Source organism: Ovis aries, chromosome 21 (assembly GCF_016772045.2).
Source record: "Ovis aries strain OAR_USU_Benz2616 breed Rambouillet chromosome 21, ARS-UI_Ramb_v3.0, whole genome shotgun sequence".
NCBI classification, from domain to species: Eukaryota; Metazoa; Chordata; class Mammalia; order Artiodactyla; family Bovidae; genus Ovis; species Ovis aries.
Window position 1 is genome coordinate 37,285,178 of NC_056074.1, and position 25,063 is coordinate 37,310,240.

Sequence of the window (25,063 nt, forward strand, 5' to 3'; positions counted from 1 at the left end):
CTCCTTGCTTTCCAAGGAACTCTCAAGAGTCTTCTTCAGCACCACAGTTCAAAAGCATCAAATTTTCAGAGCTCAGCCTTCTTTATTGCCCAACTTTCACATTCATACTTGACTATTTGGAAAACCATAGCTTTGACTATACAGATCTTTGTGGGCAAAGTAGGTTTGTCATAGCTTTTCTTCCCAGGAGCAAGCATCTCTTAATTTCATGGCTGCAGTCACCTTCCGCAGTGATTTTGGAGCCCAAGAAAATAAAATCTGTCACTGTTTCCACTTTTTCCCCTTTTATTGCCGTAAAGTGATGGGACCGGATGCCATGATCTCAATTTCTATTTGGATAAAATGCAAACTTCTATTTGAATGTGGCTATGGTAACAGTAATCTAGGGAGGCTGGGTAGTGGGGAATACAGGTGATTGGTTCAATCATCTGGATGGAGGTGGGGGTGTCAGAAACTTTAAGGCTCTGGGACAAAGAGGAGTATAAATGTCAAACACACACACAAAATTGTACTTATGGTTGAAGGAATTTAAGAGCTGGGATCCTGAGGCTCAGAGGAAGGGTTTCAGACTCTTTAGTGAACCGCAGGCAGAGAACCAGACCAATTACAGAGATTATCTTTCTGATCTCTATCAAATGTTAAAGGGTGAGACAATTAAAGGGAAGAAAATAACTAGCAAGTCTGCGAAACATCCCAGGCAGAGGAAGGACTTCACTGCGTGCACGGGGGCTTTTCAATTTTCAGTTACAAAATCTCGGCACATCACTTCTCGCCACTCACTCCACCAGCGGGCCTCACACCGAGGAGCAGGAATTCCCCGCATCCCAAGAGGAAGCTCGGGCGGCGGGAGTCGAGCGCGCGGTGGCAACGAGGGCAGGAATGCTTGCTCCCCCGCCGCGCGTTGAGGCTTTACGGTAATTCCGCGGGGCTCGCTGCCCCGCCCTCGTGCGCAGGCGCAGAGCCGTTGCCCGCCGAGCGGTTGCCGGCGGAGCGGTTTCCAGAGCGGCTTTGCAGTGAAACCGCTTGGGCAGGACCCGCCAGGGCGGCTCGGCCGAGCCTGAATCCCCGGCGTCCGCCTCCTGCGGCGTCCTCGGTAAGTCGACGGGCCCTGCGGGAAGCCGCCTCCCCAGACCCGAGAAGGCACCCTCGCGGGAGCCGGGGCCGATAGCGGGAGAGCGCTGGCGAGTTCTAGCCCCCAGGCCTCCCCCTGGCCCCGCGGCGCGGGTGGGAGCGCGGACAGGCCCCCGGGAAACCGAGGCTCGACGTGGGGCCCGGGAGGAAGGCTGGAGCTGCGGCCCCGGGGCGGGGTAGGTCGGGGTGGGTGGAAGGGGCGCCATCTCCGCCCCTTCCCGACTCGGGCCTTGAGCCGGGGTTCCCCGAGGAAACTGAGGCCGGATGTCAGCGGGCAAGGAGGGGGCGCGGAGCATCGCATCGCTGCTGCGAGGCGGGCAGGCGCCCCGGCCGGGCAGGGAAGGGCACCCTGGGCTTTTCGTGCAAAGTTCACTCCCAGCTCTCACACCCCGTTCACACCTCTGCTCGCCGGACTCCCTGGGTCTCGGGAATTCGTCTGAGGCTGTAAAAACTGCCCCCGTTCAGCAATGGAAACTGGACTTGTCCCCAGCGGGAGACGTAAGCCCCATGCGGTTCTCTTGGACCCGCCTGAAAGGACGTTTTCGTCTTCTAACCCCTAGGATCCTTCGCCATGAACCCCATAGTCGTCGTGGTCCACGGTGGCGGAGCCAGCAGTATCTCCAAGGACCGGAAAGAGCGGGTGCGCCAGGGCATCCTTAGAGCCGCCACCGTGGGTTACAACATCCTCAAGCAGGGAGGGAGCGCCGTTGACGCGGTGGAAGGAGCCGTGACAGTGCTGGAAGACGATCCCGACTTCAACGCAGGTAAATGTGCGCTGCGGCTAGTGACCAGCGCCACACCGGGTTCAGCTTCCCCCGCCAGATAAACAGAACCTTTCTAAAGTGTCGCTGGATCTCTTACCTAATATGCTGAAAAGGCTTAGTTTTTCTACCTGTTGACCCAGGTTGCTTTGGGGCTTGCCTGGCACAGGGGTAAGGAATCCACCTGCCAAGGCAAAAGACGCCGGTTCCATCCCTGGGTGGGGAAGATCCCCTGAAGAAGGAAATGGCAACCCTCTCCAGTACTCTCCCCTCGAAAGTCCCACGGACAGAGGAGCCTGCTGGGCTCCTCTGGAGAGTCCATGGGGTCACAAGAGAGTCAGACAAGACTTAGTGACTGAACAAGTTGCTTTAAAAGAATTTTAAAATTCGTTATTCACCCTTTCTTCTTTAATCTGCTTTCTGGAATTCACATACCAAGAGGCTGTTTTATTACATCATTTTATGGGGTAAGGGAATAGACTGCTTACCCCACAAAACATGGCAACCTTGGAGCTTCAGGGGGTCATTTGAATGGAGGGAGTGAGGGCACAGAGAGACTGCAGGAAAAGGCAGATCACTCCAGATTGGTAGGTGGCAGATGTAATAAGCATGGGAACGTACACTAGAGGCTTGTCTTGCTGGATAAGTAGCCCTCTGTTCATGCCCATCAAAATCTGAAAAGTTTATTTAGAGGCCTTATCTAGGTTCAGCCATGCATACCACCCAGATGATCTCAATACCACATCTCAAGGCTATGTCTTTGGGCAGCTGCTGGTGCAGGAAGGCAATGGAGGGCGCCTTCCAAGGAAAGAGGAAGGGGTAAGGGCCTCTGGTTGCCTCATCACTCCACCCGTCGTGACCAGCTCTTACAGTCCCACACACTGTCTCTTCTGCAATGTCCCCTGAGCAATTGTTTGGGTGGCTTTTTTGGCGGCTGTCTGCCTGCGTTGGAGGCAGATGCCACAGCAACAGGCACATACAAAACAAAACACAGGTTAAGACAGTTTATCAGATCCCGGATACCTTTTTCCACCAAGAGTCTCATGCTTCAAACCGTTGTTCCTAAGTCTTATAGGCTGGGAGCCAAACCACTCAGAGCATTCACCTGTGTCCTGTGATTTAATAAAAGTGACGTGTTAACAGACTTATCAGGTATGAGCACACAGCATTCTGTTTGGATAACGGCAGAGCTGCCTCCTTGCAGGGCAGTAACAATGGCCAAGGCTATTCTGTTTTGGAGGAGAGCTTGTCTCACTGGAGACTTTTCAATGTGCAGGAAGGACAGGCTTTGTTGACCATCATTCCGGGCTTGATGAGGGAAGCCCTGCGTGTGCCGTCGTGTCTTCCAGCCCAGGGCGCAGAGATGGCAGCTGAATGATCTTTCCAGTGGGAAACACAACATGCCCACCTGGCCTTGAGGAGAGGGAGGTCGGCAGCCTTAGAAACTTGATCTGGTTGTAAATACCATATGCGTTAGCCAGGGGATGGGGTGCTGTCAGGCTTGAGGAGACGGCCTGGGGGCAGGATGCCCCAGACCAGAGCCCTCCCCTTCTTTTTCAGTGCGGCACCTTCCGTTGCAGGTTTGATGCATCTCAACAAGCCCAGCTTGCAGCAGGACAGCAGGAGTGGAGATTGAGTGGTCCCTCCTCCCCCATCCGGGTAGAATGTTCAGTTGCAAATCCCAGCAGCTGATCCCCTCACCCAGGTGTGACGGGGCTTGGTATCCTCAGAACCATAGCATGTTGATCCATGGTGAGAGGGCAGTGGCTGTTTCCCGAAGCCCCGTTTTGGTATCAGGCGCTTCCTTGGGGGTCCCCAGTCTGGCATATGAGACAGCAGTTCTCCTGGTTGGTCATTCAGATGTTTCAAAACCTTGGACAGTACTTGTGTCGACCCAGCCACGGTGGTTTTATCTGTTAGTGATTTAAGGTACTGCCTTACTGTTCCATTTTTCCTTTCTCTCAGCCCTGCTGCTTGTGGGGGTTATAGAGGAGATAGAACCTCCATTCGGAGCCACATTCTTTTGTCCAGTTTTGCGTATCACAATCCACAACCTTTGAAATGTGACCCCAGTCATTGTCTGTTTGATGAAGGTACTCCTGCTTGGTACTCAGCTTCTCTGATCTCCTAACAGTGGTACCTGGTTTGCATGGGGACAAGGGAGAGTTTGAGTTATGCCAGATGCGGAATCCACACAAACCAGCATATGTTAGAACCCTCTCTCAGAGGATGGAGGCCAGTGTAATCCGTTTGCCTGTCCCTCATCAGTTAGGAGCTCTGGTGGGTGGCCTCAGACCCCTTTGGCAGTTGCCATGGGCATTGTTGAGAGCACACAGGACATGCCATTACTGCATTAACCAAGTCACTGTGTTTGGAGGACAATCCGGCATCCGTGATATAGTGGCCATTCTTTCCATCCCTCACATTCTTGCAGGCAAGCCCAGATGACCCCTCCACACATCCTGACCCCACAGAGGCCCACTTCTGTTGTTTCACATAAATGCATTCACAAAGAGTGATTCTTTTGTGTTTGGCTTCTTTCAGATCAATCCTTTTTTAGAGTAATAATCATCATAACTACTATGAGTGTCTACTGTGTACCAAACTATAGTCTAAGAAACTTGCCTGATTAGCTCACTTAATCTGCACTAAGATCCTGTGGTTCAGTTCAGTTCAGTCGCTCAGTCGTGTCCGACTCTTTGCGCCCCCATGAATCGCAACACACCAGGCCTCCCTTTCCATCACCAACTCCCGGAGTTCACTCACACTCACATCTATCGAGTCAGTGATGCCATCCAGCCATCTCATCCTGGGTCGTCCCCTTCTCCTCCTGCCCCCAATCCCTCCCAGCATCAGAGTCTTTTCCAATGAGTCAACTGTTCACATGAGGTGGCCAAAGTACTGGAGTTTCAGCTTTAGCATCATTCCTTCCAAAGAAATCCTGGCTGATCTCCTTCAGAATGGACTGGTTGGATCTCCTTGCAGTCCAAGGGACTCTCAAGAGTCTTCTCCAACACCACAGTTCAAAAGCATCAATTCTTCAGTGCTCAGCCTTTTTTCAGATGAGGAAGCTAAGGCACAAAGAGATTAAGAAACTTGCTAGAGATTAAGTAATTTGTCAGATTAAGTAATTTGCTAGAGATTAAGTAACTTGTCAGATTAAGTAATTTGCTAGAGATTAAGGAACTTGCTAGAGATTAAGGAACTTGTCAGTGTCTTCTACTGAAATGGAAAACCTAAAATCTCGGGATTGAAATACTTCTTAGAATTGTACCACCCATCCACCTGACATCTGTCACAGAAAAGAATTTCAGGAAATCTAACCAGTCATCAGATACTGAGTAATGGTCTGTCCCCTAGCCTCTGTCCTGTACTCTTTAACCCATAGAATGAGACATAACTGCATTCTGTGGCTGTTTGTTGAGCCAGAGTTTACTAGATGCCCTTCCATCCCTTGCCAGCAGCAGCCCGTGGGGGACTCATTAAGCTCTATGCCTGTTAGCAGTCAGGACCCTGTTGGCTGACAGTCCCCACTTCTTCACAGGAGACCTTCATTTGGAGCAAGGCATTCTGGTCTCCCACCCTCTCTAAACCAACAGGGTGCATTGGCGAGCTAGGAACTAGGGAGCTGCATCTGTTGGTTCTCATTTCTCTGCTCTGAATCCAGAGCCTGCATTCTGAGTGGCTCCCTTCTCATTTCCCAGTTGTCCACTCTGCACATTGAGGAAAAAGAGAGCTGGCTGAAAAGAAGGAAATCAAAAATCTGAGGGTAAAGGTAGAACTTTTAATAGCATACTCTCCACCTCGAGCTCTGTTTTCTGTTTGTCTTTCCCAGCTCTTTTCAGCAACCTCTACTATAATCCTCTAGAGGAACTATTTGGGAACTGCATACAAAAAGCTGAGCCCTGGCAGTTACTGAGTTTAGTTCAGTTCAGTCGCTCAGTCGTGTCCGACTCTTTGCGCCCCCATGAATCGCAGCACGCCAGGCCTCCCTGTCCATCACCAACTCCCGGAGTTCACTTAGACTCAAGTCCATCGAGTCAGTGATGCCATCCAGCCATCTCATCCTCTGTCGTCCCCTTCTCCTGCCCCTAATCCCTCCCAGCATCAGAGTCTTTTCCAGTGAGTCAACTCTTCCAATGAGGTGGCCAAAGTACTGGACTTTCAGCTTTAGCATCATTCCTTCCAAAGAAATCCCAGGGCTGATCTTCAGAATGGATTGGTTGGATCTTCTTGCAGTCCAAGGGACTCTCAAGAGTCTTCTCCAACACCACAGTTCAAAAGCATCAATTCTTCGGCGCTCCGCCTTCTTCACAGTCCAACTCTCACATCCATACATGACCACAGGAAAAACCATAGTTACTGAGTTAGGTGGCAATAATTTGCATTCATGACAAGTTTATCTGAATGTCTGTTAAAGCATTGTTTACATTGTATTGATCTTTCAATATAGGTTTCATTTTATGTTTGAAGCTTGTTTCACAACACTTTGTTTATTAAAAAGTAGTTTATCTGTTAGACACCACCAGTTTAAATTTGAATGCTAGGAATATTCTTTAGTGACTCAGATTGGCACCCAAACAGGGACGTTTTGCTTTCACTGGAATTGAGCAGTATTTACACAAAACTTTAGTTCATTTATTTGCCCTACAGTCTTCTCTACAGACTTTTCCCTGCAGACTCTGTCTAGTTGCCACGAGTAGGGGCTACTCTTCACCTCGGTGTGCAGGCTTCTTGTCTCTGGGGCTTCTTTTGTTGCAGAGCACACGCTCTAGGCGTGGGGGCTTCAGCAGTTGCAGCCCATGGGGCTCAGTAGTTGCGGCCCATGGGCTTAGTTGCTCTGAAGCATGTGGGATCTTCCCAGACTAGGGATCAAACCCGTGTCCCTTTCATTGCAAGGTAGATTCTTAACCACTGGACCACCAGGGAAGTCCCACCTTATTCTTAGTTTTTTGAGATTTTTAATCATGTGTGGATGTTGAATTTTATCCAGTCCTTTTTCTGCATCTGTTGAGATGATCATATGGTTTTGTTTTGTCTATTGATATGGTGAAGATTGATTGATTTTTGAATGTTGAACCAGGTTTTCTTCTCTGGGATTAACACCACTTTGTTGTGATATATGTACATATATATGTGTGTGTGTGTGTGTATGTATATATATCTCACATTACATATATACATAAAATGCTGGGTTTGATTTGGTGGTGTTTTCTTAAGATTTTGCATCTATGTTCATGAGACATACTGGTCTATAGTTTGATTTTCTTATAACATCTGTCTGGTTTTGAAATGAGGATGATGCTGGCTCCATATGATGAATTGAGAAGTGTTCCCTTCTCAACTGTTTTTCTCGAAGAATTTATATAAAGTTGGCATTATTTCTTTGTAATATTTTGTAGATTGGTTTTTGGTAGATTGGTAGATTGATTTTTGTTTGTTTTGATGGAAAGTTTTTATCTAAGAAATCAAATTCTTTAATAGGCACGACACTGTTCAGGTTATCTATTTCTTCTTTGAGAGAGTTTTGTCAGTTGTCTTTCAAAAAATGTTTATATTTCATGTAAGTTGCTGAATTTGCAACATTTCTGTGTTATGCTTTTGATACCTGTGTGGTCTGTAGAGAGGTTCCTTCTTTCGTTCCTAATATCTGTAATTATGTCTTTTTTTTTTCCTTTGTCAGTCTAGAGTTTATCAAGTTTATTGTTCTTTTCAAAGAACTAGCTTTTGTTTCAGGGGGATGGATTTTGTGAATTTTTCTGTTGTTTTTTTTGTTTTGTTTTGCTCTTTTTCTGTTCTGAATTTCATTGATTTATCTTTTTATTTCTTCTATTCATTCAGTTTGCATTGGAAATAATTTTCTTTTTCCTGTTAGATCATTAATTTGAGACTATTCTTTGCTGATATAAGCATTTCATGTTTTAAATTTTACCCTAGCACTGCTTTGATTTTTTTTAACCTGTTTTTTACCTGTCTTGATTTTCATTCCACTCAAAATGTGTTCTAATTTTCCTTGTGACTTCCTCATTATATCATGAATTATTTAGAAATATAATACTTAATTTCCAAATATTTGTGGATTTTCCAAATATCTGTTACTGATTTTTAGTTTAATTCTGTTACAGTCAGAGGATATGCTTTGTGTGATTTGCATTCTTATTAAACTTCCTAAGGTTTGGTTTTTGGCTCAGAATGTGTTCGACCATGCCCATTTGCACTTGAAAAGAATGTACTCTGCTGCTGTTGTATAGAGCAATAAGGTCAAGTTCATTGGTAATGTTGTTCTTACCGTCTGTATCTTGATTGTTTCTTTCTACCGATTACTGAGACAGGAGTATTGAAGTCTTTAATTGTAATGGTGGGTTTGTCTTCTTCTCCTTTGAGTTCGATCAGTGTTCACTTCAGGTGTTTTGAAACTGTTAGCTGGTGTATAGATGGTTGTCTTCTCAGTGAACTGACCCCCTGTATCATTGCTTGGTGTCCTTATTCTTATTTAATGCTCCTTATTGTGAAGTATGCTTTGCCTGATGTTAGTATAGTTGCTCCAATTTTCATTTGATTCATTTTGGCATGGTATATGATTTGTCCATTCTTTTACTTTTAAACTATTTGCATCTTTATATTTAAAGTAGACTTTTCATTGGCAGCATATAATTATGTCCTATCTTTTCATACAATTTGACAATCTCTGCTTTTTACTGGGGCTTCCTTGATGGCTCAGATGGTAAAGAATTCACCTGCAAAGCAGGAGACCTGGGTTCGATCCCTGGGTTGGGAAGATCCCCTGGAGAAGGGCATAGCAACCCACTCCATTATTCTTGCCTGGACATTCCCCGTGGACAGAGGAGCCTGGCAGGCTTTTAATATGAGATGTTTAGACCATTTCCATTTAATGTGATCACTGATATGGTTAGGCACAAATCTGTCATCTTGCTATTTGTCTGCTCTTTATCCCGTCTATTCATTGTTACCCTTTTCCTCTTTTTCTACTTTTTTCTGCCTCCTTTGGAACAATGGAATATTTATAATTCCATGTTACCTCCTTTGTTGGCCTAGTAACTAAACTTCTTTTTTAAAGGTTGGTTTAGAGTTTATAGTATACATCTCTCACTTATCACAGTCTACCTTAGGTGATATCAAACTTCACGCATAACAGAACTTTATGCAGCATACGCCTGTTTCTCCTTTCCTAGCCTTTGTGCTAATGCTTTCATATGTTTCATAAGTGATAAGTTACCCAATGGCATCATTATTATTTTTACTTTAAACGGTTATATTTTAAAAATAGTACAGAAGTAAAGGGAAGAGAGATTTCTGCTTATCCACCTGTTAGCCGTTTGCAGTGTTCTTCATTCTTTGGGGGAATCCTGATTGCTGCCTGCGGTCATTTTGCTTCTGCTTGAAAGACTTCCTTTAAACATGTCTTGTGTTGCACAACTGCTGTTGATGACTTTTTTTTGTTGTTAGCTTTTGTATGTCTATAAAAGTTTTTGTTTGGGGTTTTTTAAAGATACTGTCCCTGTATGTAGAATTCCAACTTGACTTTTTTTTTTTCCTTTCAGAGCTTTAAAGATGTTGCTCCTCTGTCTTCTGGTTTGCATTGTTTCTGGCAAGAAATAGACTATCATTTTTCCTTTTCCTTCTATGCCTAACGTGTCTTTCTCTGGCTGCGTTTAACATTTTCTCTTCTCGTTAGCACTAAGCTGTTTGATCATGGTGTGCCTGTGTGTAGTTCCCTTCAAGTTTCTCTTCCTTGGACTTTGTTGAGCTTCTCTGATCTGTGAATTTATAGTATTCACCAAGTTTGAAAATTCACCATTTCCTTAAAACATTTTTTGTCCCTCTGTCTCACCTCTCCTTTGGGGATTCCAAATTACACATATGCTGGACTGCTTGAAACTGTCCCTGAGCTCAGTGATAAACCCTATCCAAGTTTTTTTTCAATCATTTGCTGTGTCTTAAGTTCATTGGTCTTTTCTGTAGTGTCTAAGTTGGTATTGATCCTATCCGGTGTATTTTTCATTTCAAACTTCTTCATTTTTAGAAGTTCTCTTTGGGTCCTTTTCATATTTTCTCCCATGTTCTGGTACATATGGAATAGTTACAACAGCTGTTTTAATGTTCTTGTCTAATAATGCCCTGATTTATGCCATTTCCGAGTCTGTTGTTATTGATTGATTTTGTTGTTGCTGTTCCTCATTATGGGTCTTAATTTCCTGTTTCTTTTTGTGCCTGGTGATTTCTTATCAGATACCAAACACTTCTTAGGTGCTGGATATTTTTGTACTCCTTTAAATATTCTTGAGCTTTGTTCTTATCCCTCTGAGGAAACAGAGCCACATAGAGGTTAAGAACAACTACCCTTACAGGTGTTATCTAGGTAGAGAACGTTGGAGAAAAGCTGCTAATGGTAAAGAAAACAGAGTAACGAGACCTGATGGTTTTAATACATTCAAGGAAACCTGATGTTGCCGTAAAATGTTGCCATGGAGAGGAGATGAAGCTAGAAAAGTAAGTCAAGAGGCCAGATCAGGAAGGGCTTCATACCTTTTATTTTGTAGGTCATGGGGGTACCAAGTCAGATTTGGGTTTTTAGAAATGTTCCTTTGACAGAGAGGTTGAGGATGAATTAAAGTAGGCAGCTTAGAGAGCAAGCCCGGAAGCTGTTTCTAAATTCTTAACGCTTGCTTTTCGGCTTCTCTTTGGTTTTAGGTTGTGGATCTGTCTTGAACGAAAACGGGGAGGTTGAAATGGATGCCAGTATCATGAATGGGAAAGACCTGTCTGCAGGGGCGGTGTCTGCAGTCCGCTGTATCGCAAATCCCATTAAACTCGCACGACTTGTTATGGACAAGGTATGTGGGACCCAACCACCCTTTCCTAAGGAATTGTCCCTGCTGCACTTCAGCAGCCAAAAGGGGTCTGACTGTGGGGAAACGCTTGAGATCACTGTTCTCCTGAAGTTGTATGAAAGAGCAAAAGCAATGTTACTATTTAAGTTTCTCAAGGAGACCAAGGTTCTGACTCAGGATCACTTGACCAGGTATGGCATGTTATCTTCCTGTATTTTCTTCAGCCTGTTCTCAACACATGGTAACATAACATATTCAGACTGAAGAGACCAGCTATGTAAATAGCATGTATGGGAGAATTCCCTGGTGGTCCAGTGGTTAGGACACTGCATTTCCACCACCAGGAGCTGGGGTCAGTCCTTGGTCAGGGAACTAAGACCTCAGAAACTGTGCAGCATAGCAAATAAATAAATAGCATACATAAAATAAAAATGGATTAAAGTTTAAAATCATATGTAAGTTGAATTCCTGATATTCCATCATTTGGTGGTTTTTGAAAATACAAAAACTCAGAGAGATAGGCTTTTTTCAACATTCAGAAAATTATGCCAGTGGAATTTGCATTCCTGAAGCTTTTACCCAAAGAAAACAATTATTTCCACACAGTTGAAACAATTAAAAAGAGTTTAACTTTTTCAAGAAACTAACTATTTTCCCATTTCTTTCTGGCTCAAGACACCTCACTGCTTTCTGACTGACCAAGGCGCAGCAAAATTTGCAGCAGCCAATGGGATTCCAACAATTCCTGGACAACAGCTGGTAACAGAAAGAAACAGGAAACGCCTGGAAAAAGAAAAGCTTGAGAAAGATGCTCAGAAAGCAGACTGTCAGAAGTAAGTGTCAGCTGTGGCCCACATTTGGGGGAGTTACCCAGATGTGGAAGTTGGACACGTCTGATTATCCATATTTCTTAAAAAAGTCCAATATCACAAGGTAGTTTCAGTTTTTGTATAGAATAGTTCACACTGAAAAATGAAAAAGCTGCTCTTTTGATTCTGAAATTTAACCTCATTTTTTACTCCTATGAATAGTTTATTCATAGTCAGCTGCTGCTGCTGCTAAGTCGCTTCAGTCGTGTCCGACTCTGTGCAACCCCGTAGACGGCAGCCCGCCAGGCTCCCCCGTCCCTGGGATTCTCCAGGCAAGAACACTGGAGTGGGTTGCCATTGCCTTCTCCATAGTCAGCTGAGAGTTCCTTTTCCAGCATGATTTGACAGATGAATGCTGGGTGTCGCTGTATTCGTTACATGCAAGCTTCTTGAGCAGTTTGTCGTGTTCAGTACACTGCACAGGCCCGCTGTGATCTACACCACCCTGTGAACTGAGGCACCTTCCACGGGTGCCTGAATTAATGATTTTGAATTAATGTGTTCTGAATTAATGTTTTCCGTGTTACCCATTCAAAAGTGCCAAATAAAAGTCCCCCTGTTTAAAGCAAAACTTGAAAAATACAATTTGAATGTGGCCCAGAATAAGGAATATAATGGAATGTAATCTATTAATTCTACATACCCTTTTAGATTTGTAATGTTTAATCGGAGGTATACTTTAGTATCATCTTAAGAGCTTTTTCAAAATATCCATGTCTGAGCTCCTTTCCTACAGAATCTGATTTAGTGGAGCTGAGGTGGAGAGGCCACACAGGTCCATTAGAAAAAAAGCTTTCCAGGTGATTACGACATGTCCCCAGGTTAAGCATCTGCTTCACAAGATTGGCCATATTTTGGTAGCTGTTGATAGACTTGACCAAAGGTGCTATTGTGTCTGGGGCTGCTTTATCAGCGGCTAATGTCCATTTTAATAGAGATTGCCACATTGTTTCCAAAAATTCTGCAACAACACCATCTCTGCCAGCCTGCCCTGTCCTTCCATATAAGCAAGAGGGGCTCCTGCCCTGGGCCCTGCACTTAGAAGACCCTCACATCACAAATGGGCTTCCCCGATGGCTCAGTGGGTAAAGAAACCACCTACAGTGCAAGAGACACAGAGATGCAGCTTTGATCCCTGGGTTGGGAAGATCCCCTGGAGGAGGAAAATGGCAGCCCACTCCAGTATTCTTGCCTGGAGAATCCCATGGACAGAGAAGCCTGGCGGGCCGCAGGAGTTGCAAGTTGCAAGTCCATAGAGTTGCAAAGAGTCGGACACAATTAAGCAACTTAGCACACAAGCAACAGCGTAGCGCAAATACACAAAACAGTTGGTTTGTTGCAGGCCCATGGGGCACTTCTGTCACTCAGCCGTGGCACATTGTTGCCCGTCGCCCTCAACATCCGCTCTTGGGACTGATAGCATTCAGCCCCCAGGGAAGTGCTTCTCTGCATCTCTTGCTCTGTGTCTTGCAAGTAAAGGCCACCTGAGTCTAAAAGCTTGTGGATTATACCACTGCTGATATCAGAAATAGACCCTGCTTTGGAGTGTGGGAGAAGAACTGAACAGCAGAAGGACTTAGGTAAGAAAAAAAGACAATGTGTTTTGAAACAAATTCTTGTATAACGAAGTGTTGTTTCCCAGGAGTGCCAAGTGTCCTCTTCCTTTCTACATGGTTCACTTTGCAATTCTGGAGTTATCCACGGATTAGTATGATATCTGCAAGATTTGCACTGAGGGCTGATTCCCACTACACTTAGATTTGGGAATATAGGTCTAAACCCACAGTGTCCAATAGGAAAAATGAGAGCCATATATGTAATTTAACCTTTAGCCACATTAAAAAGGCAAAAAAAAAGAAAGAGTGAAATTAATCATATTTGTATCATGAAAAAGGCAAGAGAATTCCAGAAAAATATCTATTTCTGCTTTATTGACTATGCCAAAGCCTTGGACTGTGTGGATCACAATAAACTGTGGAAAATTCTGAAAGAGATGGGAATACCAAACCACCTGACCTGCCTCTTGAGAAACCTTCATGCAGGTCAGGAAGCAACCGTTAGAACTAGACATGGAACAACAGACTGGTTCCAGTAGGAAAAGGAGTACGTCAAGGCTGTATATTGTCACCCTGCTTATTTAACTTATATGCAGAGTACATCATGAAAAACGCTGGGCTGGAAGAAGCACAAGCTGGAATCAGGATTGCCGGGAGAAATATTAATAACCTCAGATACGCAGATGACACCACCCTTATGGCAGAAAGTGAAGAGGAACTAAAAGCCTCTTGATGAAAGTGAAAGAGGAGAGTGAAAAAGTTGGCTTAAAGCTCAACATTCAGAAAATGAAGATCATGGCATCCGGTCCCATCACTTCATGGCAAATAGATGGGGAAACAGGGGAAACAGTGTCAGACTTTATTTTGGGGGGCTCCAAAATCACTGCAGATGGTGATTGCAGCCATGAAATTAAAAGACACTTACTCCTTGGAAGGAAAGTTATAACCAACCTAGATAACATATTCAAAAGCAGAGACATTACTTTGCCAACAAAGGTCTGTCTAGTCAAGGCTATGGTATTTCCAGTGGTCATGTATGGATGTGAGAATTGGACTGAAGAAAGCTGAGTGCCGAAGAATTGATGCTTTTGAACTGTGGTGTTGGAGAAGACTCTTGAGAGTCCCTTGGACTGCAAGGAGATCCAGCCAGTCCATTCTAAAGGAGATCCATCCTGGGATTTCTTTGGAAGGAAAGATGCTAAAGCTGAAACTCCAGTACTTTGGCCATCTCATGCGAAGAGTTGACTCATTGGAAAAGACCCTGATGCTGGGAGGAGAAGGGGACGACCGAGGATGAGATGGCTGGATGGCATCACTGATTCGATGGACATGAGTCTGAGTGAACTCGGGGAGTTGGTGATGGACAGGGAGGCCTGGCATGCTGCAAAGAGTCAGGCACGACTGAGTGACTGAACTGAACTGATAGTTAACTCATTATACCCCAAATATTATCATTTCAACATGTAATCCAAACCAATATTGTAAAGCAATTATCCTTCAATTAAAGATAAATGAGTTTTTTAAAAAACATGCAATCAACGTGAGAAATTATCTCTGAGACATTCTATATGCTTCCGTGCCAAATCTTTCAGATCTGCCGTGCAGCTGCACTGGCAGCGTGTCTTACGGAGCTGGTGCTCCGCAGCCAGCGGTGCTGTGTGGGGCATTGCAGGTCTAGACAGAACCTGCACGAGGAACCAGCTCTTCATGCTGGCAGCTAAATGGGTACTGAATATTAGAACTATGAATGGTTTTATTCTCATAAAGATACTTAAGGTTGAGGGACTTCCTTGGTGGCCCAGTGGTTGAGACTCTGTGCTCCCAATGCAGGGGGCCTGGGTATAATCCCTGGTCATGGAACTAGATCCCACACACAGCAAATAAGACCCAGGGCAGCACCCCCCACCAAAAAAACAGTAGTACTTAAGGTTGAATTCAATTTTTTTAAATGTTGAAATGTTCAACTTTTAGATAATTTTTATTTTAAATGGTTCTATTCATTAATTATAATAAATGTTTGCTGCTGCTAAGTCGCTTCAGTCTTGTCCGACTCTGCGTGACCCCATAAAGGGCAGCCCACCAGGCTCCGCCGTCCCTGGGATTCTCCAGGCAAGAACACTGGAGTGGGTTGCCATTTCCTTCTCCAATGCATGAAAGTGAAAAGCGAAAGTGAAGTCGCTCAGTCCTGTCCGACTCTTCGCAACCCCATGGACTGCAGCCTACCAGGCTCCATCCATGGAAGTTTCCAGGCAAGAGTACTGGAGTGGGTTGCCATTACCTTCTCTGATAATAAATGTTTAGACCTTAATAATTTTGTGGATTTTAGAAAAAACTAACTTTTGAAATTATATCTACAAATCACATTTATTCTCTTTTTTTTGGATTTGCCCTTAATTTTGATGAAAATATATGCTGATGTTGTACACTGTCAGTATAGTTACATTTCATTTTCTAATTCCTAGATTATTGAAAACATGTACAAGTCAAGATTTTGATAGAAAAAGAATACTAAAATGGAGCTCATGAAAGAAAACTAAAAGGAAAAAAGGAATTAAAAAAATCTTTAAAGAAATGGTCTGCTTTAAAAGTAAGCAGTCTTCTTCCAGGATGACCCACGTAAAATTCACAGAGAACATTACAGATTCTTTGTTCAATGAAGATTTAATTAAATGTATCAAAACAATGAAAATTAGAAATATTCTCGCCAAATCCACAACTTGAACAGTTCAGATAAATCCTGACAACTTCATGTTCTTTACTAAAGGAAGATTTAATTGCTAATCACAAAGAATAACACCAGAAGACGTATGCAGTTATTGGAATTGGAGGGGAAAGGCCGAATAAACAGTAGACAGAGTTGTTAACCAGAGAAGGCAAAGATGAAAAACATAGGTGTAATGTTCTTGAAAGCATAATATAATATTTGGGACTTCTCTGGTGGTCCAGTGGTTAAGACTTCACCTTCCAATGCAGCCAAAAAGCCAAAGCGTAAAGCAGAAGCAGTGTTGTGATAAATTCAATAAAACTTTAAAAACGGTCCACAGCAAGAAAAGTCTTTAGAAAACTAATAATATTTGGCCAAGTATAATGGTGCTTTTTATGACCTCATCACATAGTGTGTATAAAACACAACGGGAGGGCTTCCCTGGTGGCTCAGCGGTAATGAATCCGCGTGCCCACGCAGGAGACATGAGTTCGATTCCTGATCTGGGACAGTCCCACATACCATGGAACAACTTAGACCGGGCCCCACAGCTATCGAGCCTGTGCTCTAGAACCTGGGAGCCACGGCTATTCAACCCGCGTGCCCTGAAGGCCATGCTCTGCAACAGGAGAAGTCAGCGCAGTGAGAAGCCGTGGCAGCGCAGGAAAGAGCACCGCCCCCGGCCCCGCCCCTGCCCCACCCGGCCCCGCCCCCCGCCCCTCCACAACCGGAGAAGAGCCTGTGCAGCAACACAGACCCCGCACAGCCAAAATAAATAAATACAATTTCTTAATGGGACATTTCTAGGCTTAGTAAACATTATTTCAAAATTTGATAAAATGCCAAACATAATTCGGGGGAAAAACTAATGATGAGTATCTAGGAGAGAGAATTCAGATAGGTTCGTTTAATGGGTAATAAAGCGAGAGATGAAACCATGTATGAAATTTAAAAAAACTCAGTTCCACCAGAATGTACCATGATCAGAAGACATGTTGAAAAAACAAGGCAAGCCTGTAATAATGGAGCTAACAGGGTAGGTACATAAAAGGTGTGTACGTGCGAAGTTTGGCCAAGAGTCCAGAAGTGTTCTGTGTGGCACGTCCAGCCCACAGTGAATTTGCTTCTAAGAGACGAGCCCTCAGCTGCTCCAGTACTGAAAGTGATGTGGGACAGTAGAGGGTCCACTGCGAGATATTCTAGATGCGGCCAAAGCTGGAATGGCTTGATTAGACTCACGTCTGACCTTACAACAGCCTTTTATACCAACTAAATGCTGTTAAAGTAATTAAGTAAGAAGAGTTCAGCAAAAATTACAGAAGTTCCTCAAAGAACAAATCATGGACTTTAACAGAATATGAAATGAATTTTGAATTTTCATGATCTAGTTATTTAGTCCAAACTGTTCCTCTCTGTTGATAAGCTTAACAGAAGCTTAAAAAAATTTTTGTTTGACTCTTACAGTTATTAAAGGGTTGGAAATCTTTTTTAAAGTTTAGAGAAACAAAGCCAAAAGTGCATGTGAGATATGGAAGAAAAATGACATCCTCATAAAATATAACGAAATTGAAATAAGGGAAAATATTTGCCTAACTTGAAGAAAATGCATGTACAAATGATCCTGAAACCAGTTTCTATGGAGACTGTTCCTCTGTTCATTGTAAATTGAAGTGTAAGCATCACTTGAAGAGAGAGTTGAAGAAAATTAAGCAACATACTGCAATTTTCAATTTTCTTTTCAATACCAGCATTGAAATTTGAAAGAAGAATTTAAGATAGTCTGCATGGATTGAGACACTGCTTAAGAGATGAAAAAAGTGACTGTAATAAAGTGATTATGATTTAAATGTTCAAATTAAAATATTTAGTGACATCTTGTTAACAGTGTATCATTCTCAGCCTCATAGAGCATTTGAATGCAGTAATGTAAAACTCAGGATTCATTTCCAAAGCTAAGTATTGCTTGAAGAGTTTTGTATATAATTTCAGTGCTACTGCCTCAGCAGAGTGAAGCTTCTCCAAGTTAAAATTAATTAAAAGCTTGTTAAAGAGTTATTAATGCATTGAGTCAAGAGAAGTTGTGTTATTTGGGGCTTTGTCAACATAATACATGTTACGTGAAAATGTCGATCATAGGAACATGGTCCATGCCCCCTGAGATGAAAGCAAGGAAAATCAATTTTATGGAATAAATGCATTATAATTTATGATTGCGTATGTGCTTGTGGGGCGTTTTCCCCACCCGTCCTGCCATCTCAGCTGATCAGCAGAGGGTGCACGACCGTAGTTAAGCTGTCATCATCGGTAGTTTGTCAGCTTTCAGTCAAATGAAAACCGTAGCTTTACAGTATTTTTCAAGATACATTTATCATGGTAAGAGGATAGAACATACTTATTATTTCTAAGTATTAAACCTGTGTGGGCGTCCATTTGCCTTTGCATTTTTGCCTCGACCCCTTGCACGTGTTGGGGGGCTGCCACCAGCCGTGACAGATCCAGCCTCCTTCCCACCCTCTCCTCCTGAAGCTCCCCGACACAAACCGCTCTCTCTACGCCTCCCAAGCAGTCTGTTTCCTCTCTGGGCTCCCTCAGTCCACACACGGTAGCCAGAGCAGTTCTCCTAAGATGACTTTTATAGAAGAATAGCACAGAGTCTTGAGCGCATAGATCGTCTACAGAGCTCTGGACGAGTTTTCACAGGGTGGACAGTGTAATCAGCGCCCAGAGCCAGACATGACCTGCAGCTGAGTGGTCCCCCTCCATCACCGCCCCCTCGGCTCCCAACTGCGGGGGCTTCTGGTGCCAGTGTCTGAACTTTATCTGAGAGAGCATGTGGTTTGGTCTTCTGCTGGGCACCTTCTCTGCTTAAGTTCCTGAGACCCATCCCTTTGTCGCGTGCAGCAGGGTCCACCCTCGCTGTGGCCGTGTGCCCTCTCTTTTCTGTGTCACAGGTTATTTACTAGGGTGGGCGCTTGTGTAATTTACAGTTTGCCGATATTACAAATGGTGCTGCTGTGGACCTTCTGTCTGCTTTCCTGGTGAACTTACTCTGTGTTTCTGTTGGATAGAAATGTAGGGATAGAATGACTGAGGCAGGGACTTCCCTGGCGGTCCAGTGGTTAAGACTCGGTGCTTACACTGCAGGGGTTGTGGGTTTAGTCCCTGCTTGGGGAATTAAGATCCCACATGCCGTGAGGCGCCGTCAAAACATAGGGGGAAAAAAGGAAGGGCTCAGTCTCTTTTCCTCCCAAAGTGTCAGTCCATGTCCTTGGCAGTGGTGATTGAGGTCCCCAGTCCCTGCAGTCTGTGCCCAGACTTGATGCCGCATCTCCTTTCATTTTAGCCATGCAAGAAACCTTGGTTCGGTTCCTGGGTCAGAAGATCCGCTGGAGAAGGGATAGGCTACCCACTCCAGTATTCTTGGGCTTGCCTTGTGGCTCAGCTGGTAAAGAATCCGCCTGCAATGTGGGAGACCTGGGTTTAATCCCTGGGTTGGGAAGATCCCCTGGAGAAGGGAAAGGCTACCCACTCCGGTATTCTGGCCTAGAGAATTCCATGGACTACACAGTCCATGGGGTCGCAAAGAGTCGGACACGACTGAGCCACTTTCAGTGGAAAACTTAATGGGTGTGGTGGTTAAGAGCACTTGTTTTTAAAACTTAACTTGTATCATGACACCTCTCAGCTCAAACTCTCCAGCATCTTCTCACCTCGCTCAAACTGAAAGCCCTTCCTATGGCCTGTAAACAGGATGACCATGTGATTCAGTGTTCAACCTGGCACTTAGTTGTGAGAGTGAAAGGGAGGGGCAGTATTGATTAAGGCGGGACAACTGGCATAAACAGGACGGACCTGGGAAACCCGGATGTACCGTCACCCCCCATCAGAGCCTCACAGTCTGCCTGCTGGCCGTCTCTTTGACCCTGCCGCGCGCTCCTTGCTTTGTTGGCTCCAGCCACAGGGGCCTCCTCGAATTTCCATGAACTTGGAAAGCATGTCCTGCTTCAGGAATGTTTTTCACGAGCAATCAGCATGACTTACCCTCACTTCCTTGAGAGAGGCCTTTAAACCACCTCTCCACCATCACGTGCCCCATGGGCTGCTCTAGGCTATTGTTTATTTCTGTTGAGTAAAACCTGACGTATTTCACTGCTGTCGCCCTGTGCCCCGAAGGGAGAAGGGACTTTGTCCACTTGTGTGTCCGAGCACTTAGAATGTTGCCTCCAGTATAGTTCACTATAGAATCAGGGTGGTGGGTTTGTGGTTGTTAGTGTATAATTTCCTTCAACTTTTGTACTTTTCAAGATTTATAATAAAACGTTAGAGTATATGGCTAATTCATGTGGATGTATGGCAGAAACCAATACAATATTGTAAAGCAATTATCCTCCAATTAAAAATAAATATAAATTTAAAAAAAGAAATGTGAGAGTAAAACTGGCTTATTTCATCTTCATAGCAAACCCCATGACACAGGCGGAGTGAGGTGTGTGGACAGTTAGTATCAGTGTCACCTGGGCGGTTGTCCCATCTCATACCTGCAAACTCAGGGCCTCTGGACTGGGATGGGGAGCTGAGGATCCAAAGGGTGCTGGTGTCTAAGTAGTGCTCAATTAATTGTGTCCCCATTTTATAGGTGGGGAAAATGAGACTCGGTCACCAAGCTAGAAAGTGATGGTGCCAGGACTGCACGGACCCTTTAAAGTTGAGGTCTAAAGGTGCGTCCAGCAGTCTGACTGGTGTGTGGAATGTAAACCAAACAGGCTTTCTTCGCTGTCACCATGAGTGGGGGATGCTGGAATCAAAGCATGTCGCGTGTGCCATTAACACAGAAGTGTATTAAGCCTTGTTGTCACCTGTGGGAGTGTCTCACGTCCAGCCTGTTACTCTCTGTTTTTTGGCAGCAACTTGGGGACTGTGGGTGCTGTTGCCGTGGACTGCCAAGGAAACCTGGCTTACGCAACCTCCACGGGAGGCATCGTCAACAAGATGCCGGGCCGCGTCGGGGACACACCATGTATAGGTGAGCTGGACGGGTGACCCCTGCCCCTGCCTTCCCCTGTCGTCTTGTCCACATTCTCCGGTCTCTGTCCCCCGCCCCATTTCTTTCTTCCTTCATCTCTTCCTCTTCCTGTGGCAGCTGTAGAATTTCTGGGGGTGGCCTGAGTTGGGGACGGTTGTCCAGGGACGTGGAGAAGATGGCCTGTCCAGCAGGTACCTGATTCCTAGATGCTGTGTTTTGGGAATAACTTTGGAGACAGGGTGCTGAAGTCACCCCAGCACCCCCGCTGCCTCTTTCTTCCCTGTAACCCGCTTCACAATCTGCAGACTTACTTATGCCCAAAGGGTTATGTACGTGAAACCTCTTCCCAGGAATGGGCTCAAATGAGCAGACTAGGAAAGCTGACAGTTTGCGTCTGCGGTTATCAGACTGGAGTGGCGTAAGAGCAGCACAGCACCACTCAGTATGACAGGGACTTCCCTGGTGGCCTGGGGGTAAGGCTACCCACGCCCAGTGCAGGGGGCACAGGTTTGATCCCTGGTCAGGGAGGATTCTGTATGCTGCACAGCCAAAAAAAAAGATATTACACATCGAAGTGTTCTTTGCATTAACCCTGGAGCACTTTATCTAATTCCCAGGAGTGTGTGTGTTTGGGAGAGGGTGCATGGAGGGTGTGTATATGTTTCATCCTGTGAGGGCTGCCCCAGGGCAAAGGGGGAGCTGCCCTGGCACAGCTGCTCCAGGAAAGGTCAGGCCCGCCTCCCCGAGGCTCCCCCTGCCCCGATTTCAGGGTATTCGCATGGTGGTCCCTGGAGCACCTTGGCATGACGCCCTGGCTCTCTTGGGATTTAATTTTCGTGTAGCTTTAGACCTGTAATATGTGTTTGACTTTCCTGACTGTTGCTGCCCAGTTAGAACCAATCCCCTTCCTTGAGCAGGATCTGGAGGTTACGCTGACAATGACATCGGCGCCGTCTCGACGACGGGGCACGGTGAGAGCATCCTGAAGGTGAATCTGGCCAGACTCGCGCTCTTCCACGTTGAACAGGGTATGTGGAACCGGGAAGCTGCTTATAAATAGAGGGAGAGGGATGGGAAACCCTTGCTTTGCTTTCAGGTTGGTTGAGTCCCTATCTGTTAGGGTGCAGAAAGAAGAGAATTTCGAATACCATTCGCCTTCCGCCTCCAGGGGGCAGAAGAGAGACTCAGCCTGGGTTCCTCCCAGTGGAGCGGAGGGGCCTTGTAGAGAGAATTAAGGGTCCTTGTTTGAGACATTAAGTAGTAATCGCTTACCAATAATCTTTGTTAACACGCTTTGCTTTTTCCATACTGTAAATAATTTCCCCATCAGATTCCTTTCAGTAACTTTTGCTGTTCTCAACCTCTCATTGTTTTTTCAGGAAAATCACTAGAAGAAGCTGCCAACGCATCATTGGGTCATATGAAGTCAAAGGTCAAAGGCGTAGGTGGTATCATCATGGTCAACAAAACAGGAGAGTGGGCGGTGAAGTGGACCTCCACATCCATGCCCTGGGGAGCTGCAAAGGACGGCAAGCTGCACTCGGGAATTGACTTCGGCGACACGAGCATCATCAACCTGTCCTAAGCCCCCAGAAGCTGTATTCTAGAAGCTAGCTTGGAGGCGACGTGCAGTCTCCTGGTGTGGAGACCTAGCTTCATCAATTAGATCTAGAAATGGAAAAATGCTGCAGTCTGTCACTCGTTTTGTTGCCTTGATAAGTGTCTGGTTGGGGGCGGATTCCAAAGTGTACGAGAAATGCCCATGTTAAGGTAAAAATAAGACCAGTGAAGATGGCAAACTCCACGGAGCCCTCCTCATGAATAGTCCCTGTTGTCTGAGGCTAGAAAGAGGAAACAGCAAGATCTTTACAGAAAGGGCCTCGATGCAGGGACCGGCTTCTGGAGTTGGGGGACCTACAGCAGTGACAGAGGCTGTAGGTTCAAGGGTGCGGGGGGTTCGGAGGAGAGGGCTCTGGGGCAGGATCCAGTGCAGGGCGAGGCGGGCAGGAAGGAGCCAGTGGAAGCGGTGAAGGGGAGACAGCCGCAGAGTTAATGGAAGGCTGAATGTCGCAGAGCTCATTCGGAGCCAGAAGAACATTAGGCAAAAGAAACAGAAAAACTGGTTTTGTTAAGAAAGTGCAGATCTCTGACTTACCAATACAGACGTGTTTCCAGATGCTGTAAAAGGACCCTCTGCTGACCCCTGGCTCTCAGCTGCAGCTGAGAAGAGTCGTCATGGGCACCCTGGAGCCCCTCCCAAGATTAAGAGCTTTCTCGGGCTCACTCCTGAGCCTGCTCACCTTGTTTCCCCGCCCCCAGCCAGCTTCCACCTCCCAGACCCTGGTTCTTCACAGTGAACCGTGGGGCTATTGACCTCTCTGCCTCTCCTACAACAGGAAGAGCCAGTCAGTGTCCAGATGACCCCGACTTAACAGCGTCCGTGACTGTCCAGTGCTGCGGGTTCCCCCAGCTGAACTGGGTGTCCACTGTGGTCAGCATGGTAGAGAAAGGCATTTCCTTGGTGGAGAGTATTCCTATTAGCCTCTTTACACTGGAGACAGTATTTTTGCTATGACATATCTGCTCATTTTTTTATAACCTGTCAGGGCTTGCTTTCTCTCTGAAAAGAAATTGCTTCACTTTAAATTCCATATGCCACTAATAAAATGCGTTTTGAAAGAATAACAGTGTGGTCAGGAGTCACTGTTGACGAAGACCAGAATGTATATGACCTCCCTTGGTCTGTCAGTTCAGACAGGTGAACTTGTTAGACCTCTCAGCCTAAGGGTGGTGTGTGGATGTGATAAGACCACCTGCCTTGAGGAGATTATTTGAGAGTTTCCAGAAGAATGGAGTTTTGAGGGGATGGGCTGAGGAAGAGGCCCCGCCACCGCTGCAGTAATCAGCAGGGCTTACGGATCCGTCTTCTTGCCAGTTGCCGACCTTCAAGCCAGATGGTCTCACAGGCCAAGCCCCTGTCCCCTGACCTTCCCGGCACCCGTGTCCTCTGCTCTGAGCCTGAGAGAGAGAGAGATGGAGGCCGGCCGAGTTTGAATCTTGCTTCTCCCCACAACCTGGGTGACCCTGGGCAGGATAACTTCTGAGAATATGGTCATCTATAAAGTAGGTCACTCTGATGATTAAATGAAAATAGAGGCCAGCTGCTCAGTGTTTTATCTCCAGAGCCTCTAGACAAACAGAACGTGTGGCCAGGCCCCAGGGGAAGTCCATGTGGTTGTGTCCTTTAAGCCTCAGAGGCAACCTCCGCCCTTTAGAGATGGCACTCTGTCAACAGGCATGTTCACTCACTGGGGCTGCCAGCATCCAAACACTGCAGGCGAAGGCTCACGACAGACATTCCAGAGGCGGGAAGGCCCAGGTCCAGGCATCAGCAGGGTGGCTCCTCCAGAGGCCCTGTCCTTGGCCTTATCTCTTCCTCGTCCAAGGACACCAGTCAGGTGGGTCAGGGCCACCTAACGGCCTGCTTTCCACCTCTTCACAGACCCTGTCTCCAAAACCCTGAGTGGCAGGGCTTCAGCACAAGGATTCTGAGCGTCCCGGTTCAGCCCCAACAGGAGGCAGAGCAGGACCATTCAGGAGCTGGGAAGGGAGAGACTTCTGCAGAAGAAACCATCACTGAGTAGAGAAGGAAGGAGCAGGGAGCGAGGCCTGGTTTCACACATCTCGTTTCTGTTCACAAGGGACGCGGCTCTGGTCACAGGTTTCCCTAGGGCCTCAGGTCTGGCCGCCCAGTGAGGGAAGGGTCCCCCAGCTCCTCTGTGGCGGCCAAGGTGTGTGATGTTGGCCTCAGACCTCACTTCTGCAAACAGTCACTGGACTAGTCAGAATCTTGTATGCAGAGACCAGGGGGGAGGTCTCCTGGCCCACAGGCTGCCCAGCGGCAGCTCCCCAACTGTCCCAACACATGGGGGCTGGAGGCCACGTCTGGGGGAATGCCAGCCCCGGATCCCTTCTCTGCCACAAGAGGGCAGCAAACCACACGGTCCACAGTCTTCAGCCCTAAAGGAAGATAACTCACCTCCACTCAGCAAAACAATATACTCAGAAATTTTGGGACCAAAAGAGGTTTTCCTGTTCCTGACCTTCATCTAAATACTACAGTTTGTTTTAGAGCACAGTTGTGGGGGAAAAAATTGGTAGCAAATG

The 25,063-nt window shown here is 45.9% G+C and overlaps 1 protein-coding gene across 1 annotated transcript; it reads left to right on the forward strand.

The window, feature by feature from the left end:
* The first annotated feature begins 949 nt into the window (after positions 1-949).
* ASRGL1 (asparaginase and isoaspartyl peptidase 1) lies at positions 950-23,581 on the forward strand. Its single transcript, XM_004019598.6, has 7 exons — positions 950-1,093; positions 1,692-1,895; positions 10,605-10,747; positions 11,420-11,577; positions 20,778-20,896; positions 21,814-21,924; positions 22,276-23,581. The coding sequence occupies exons 2-7, from the start codon at positions 1,703-1,705 to the stop codon at positions 22,479-22,481; spliced, it is 930 nt and encodes a 309-aa protein (XP_004019647.2). The 5' UTR covers positions 950-1,093; positions 1,692-1,702; the 3' UTR covers positions 22,482-23,581.
* The last annotated feature ends 1,482 nt before the right edge of the window (positions 23,582-25,063 follow it).

Excerpts from the sequence above, each read along its gene's own strand:
- ASRGL1 (XM_004019598.6), top strand. The coding sequence starts at position 1,703 with ATGAACCCCATAGTCGTCGTGGTCCACGGTGGCGGAGCCAGCAGTATC. Across the intron at positions 10,748-11,419 it reads CACGACTTGTTATGGACAAG|ACACCTCACTGCTTTCTGAC; the intron begins GTATGTGGGACC and ends TTCTGGCTCAAG. Across the intron at positions 20,897-21,813 it reads CGGGGACACACCATGTATAG|GATCTGGAGGTTACGCTGAC; the intron begins GTGAGCTGGACG and ends TTCCTTGAGCAG.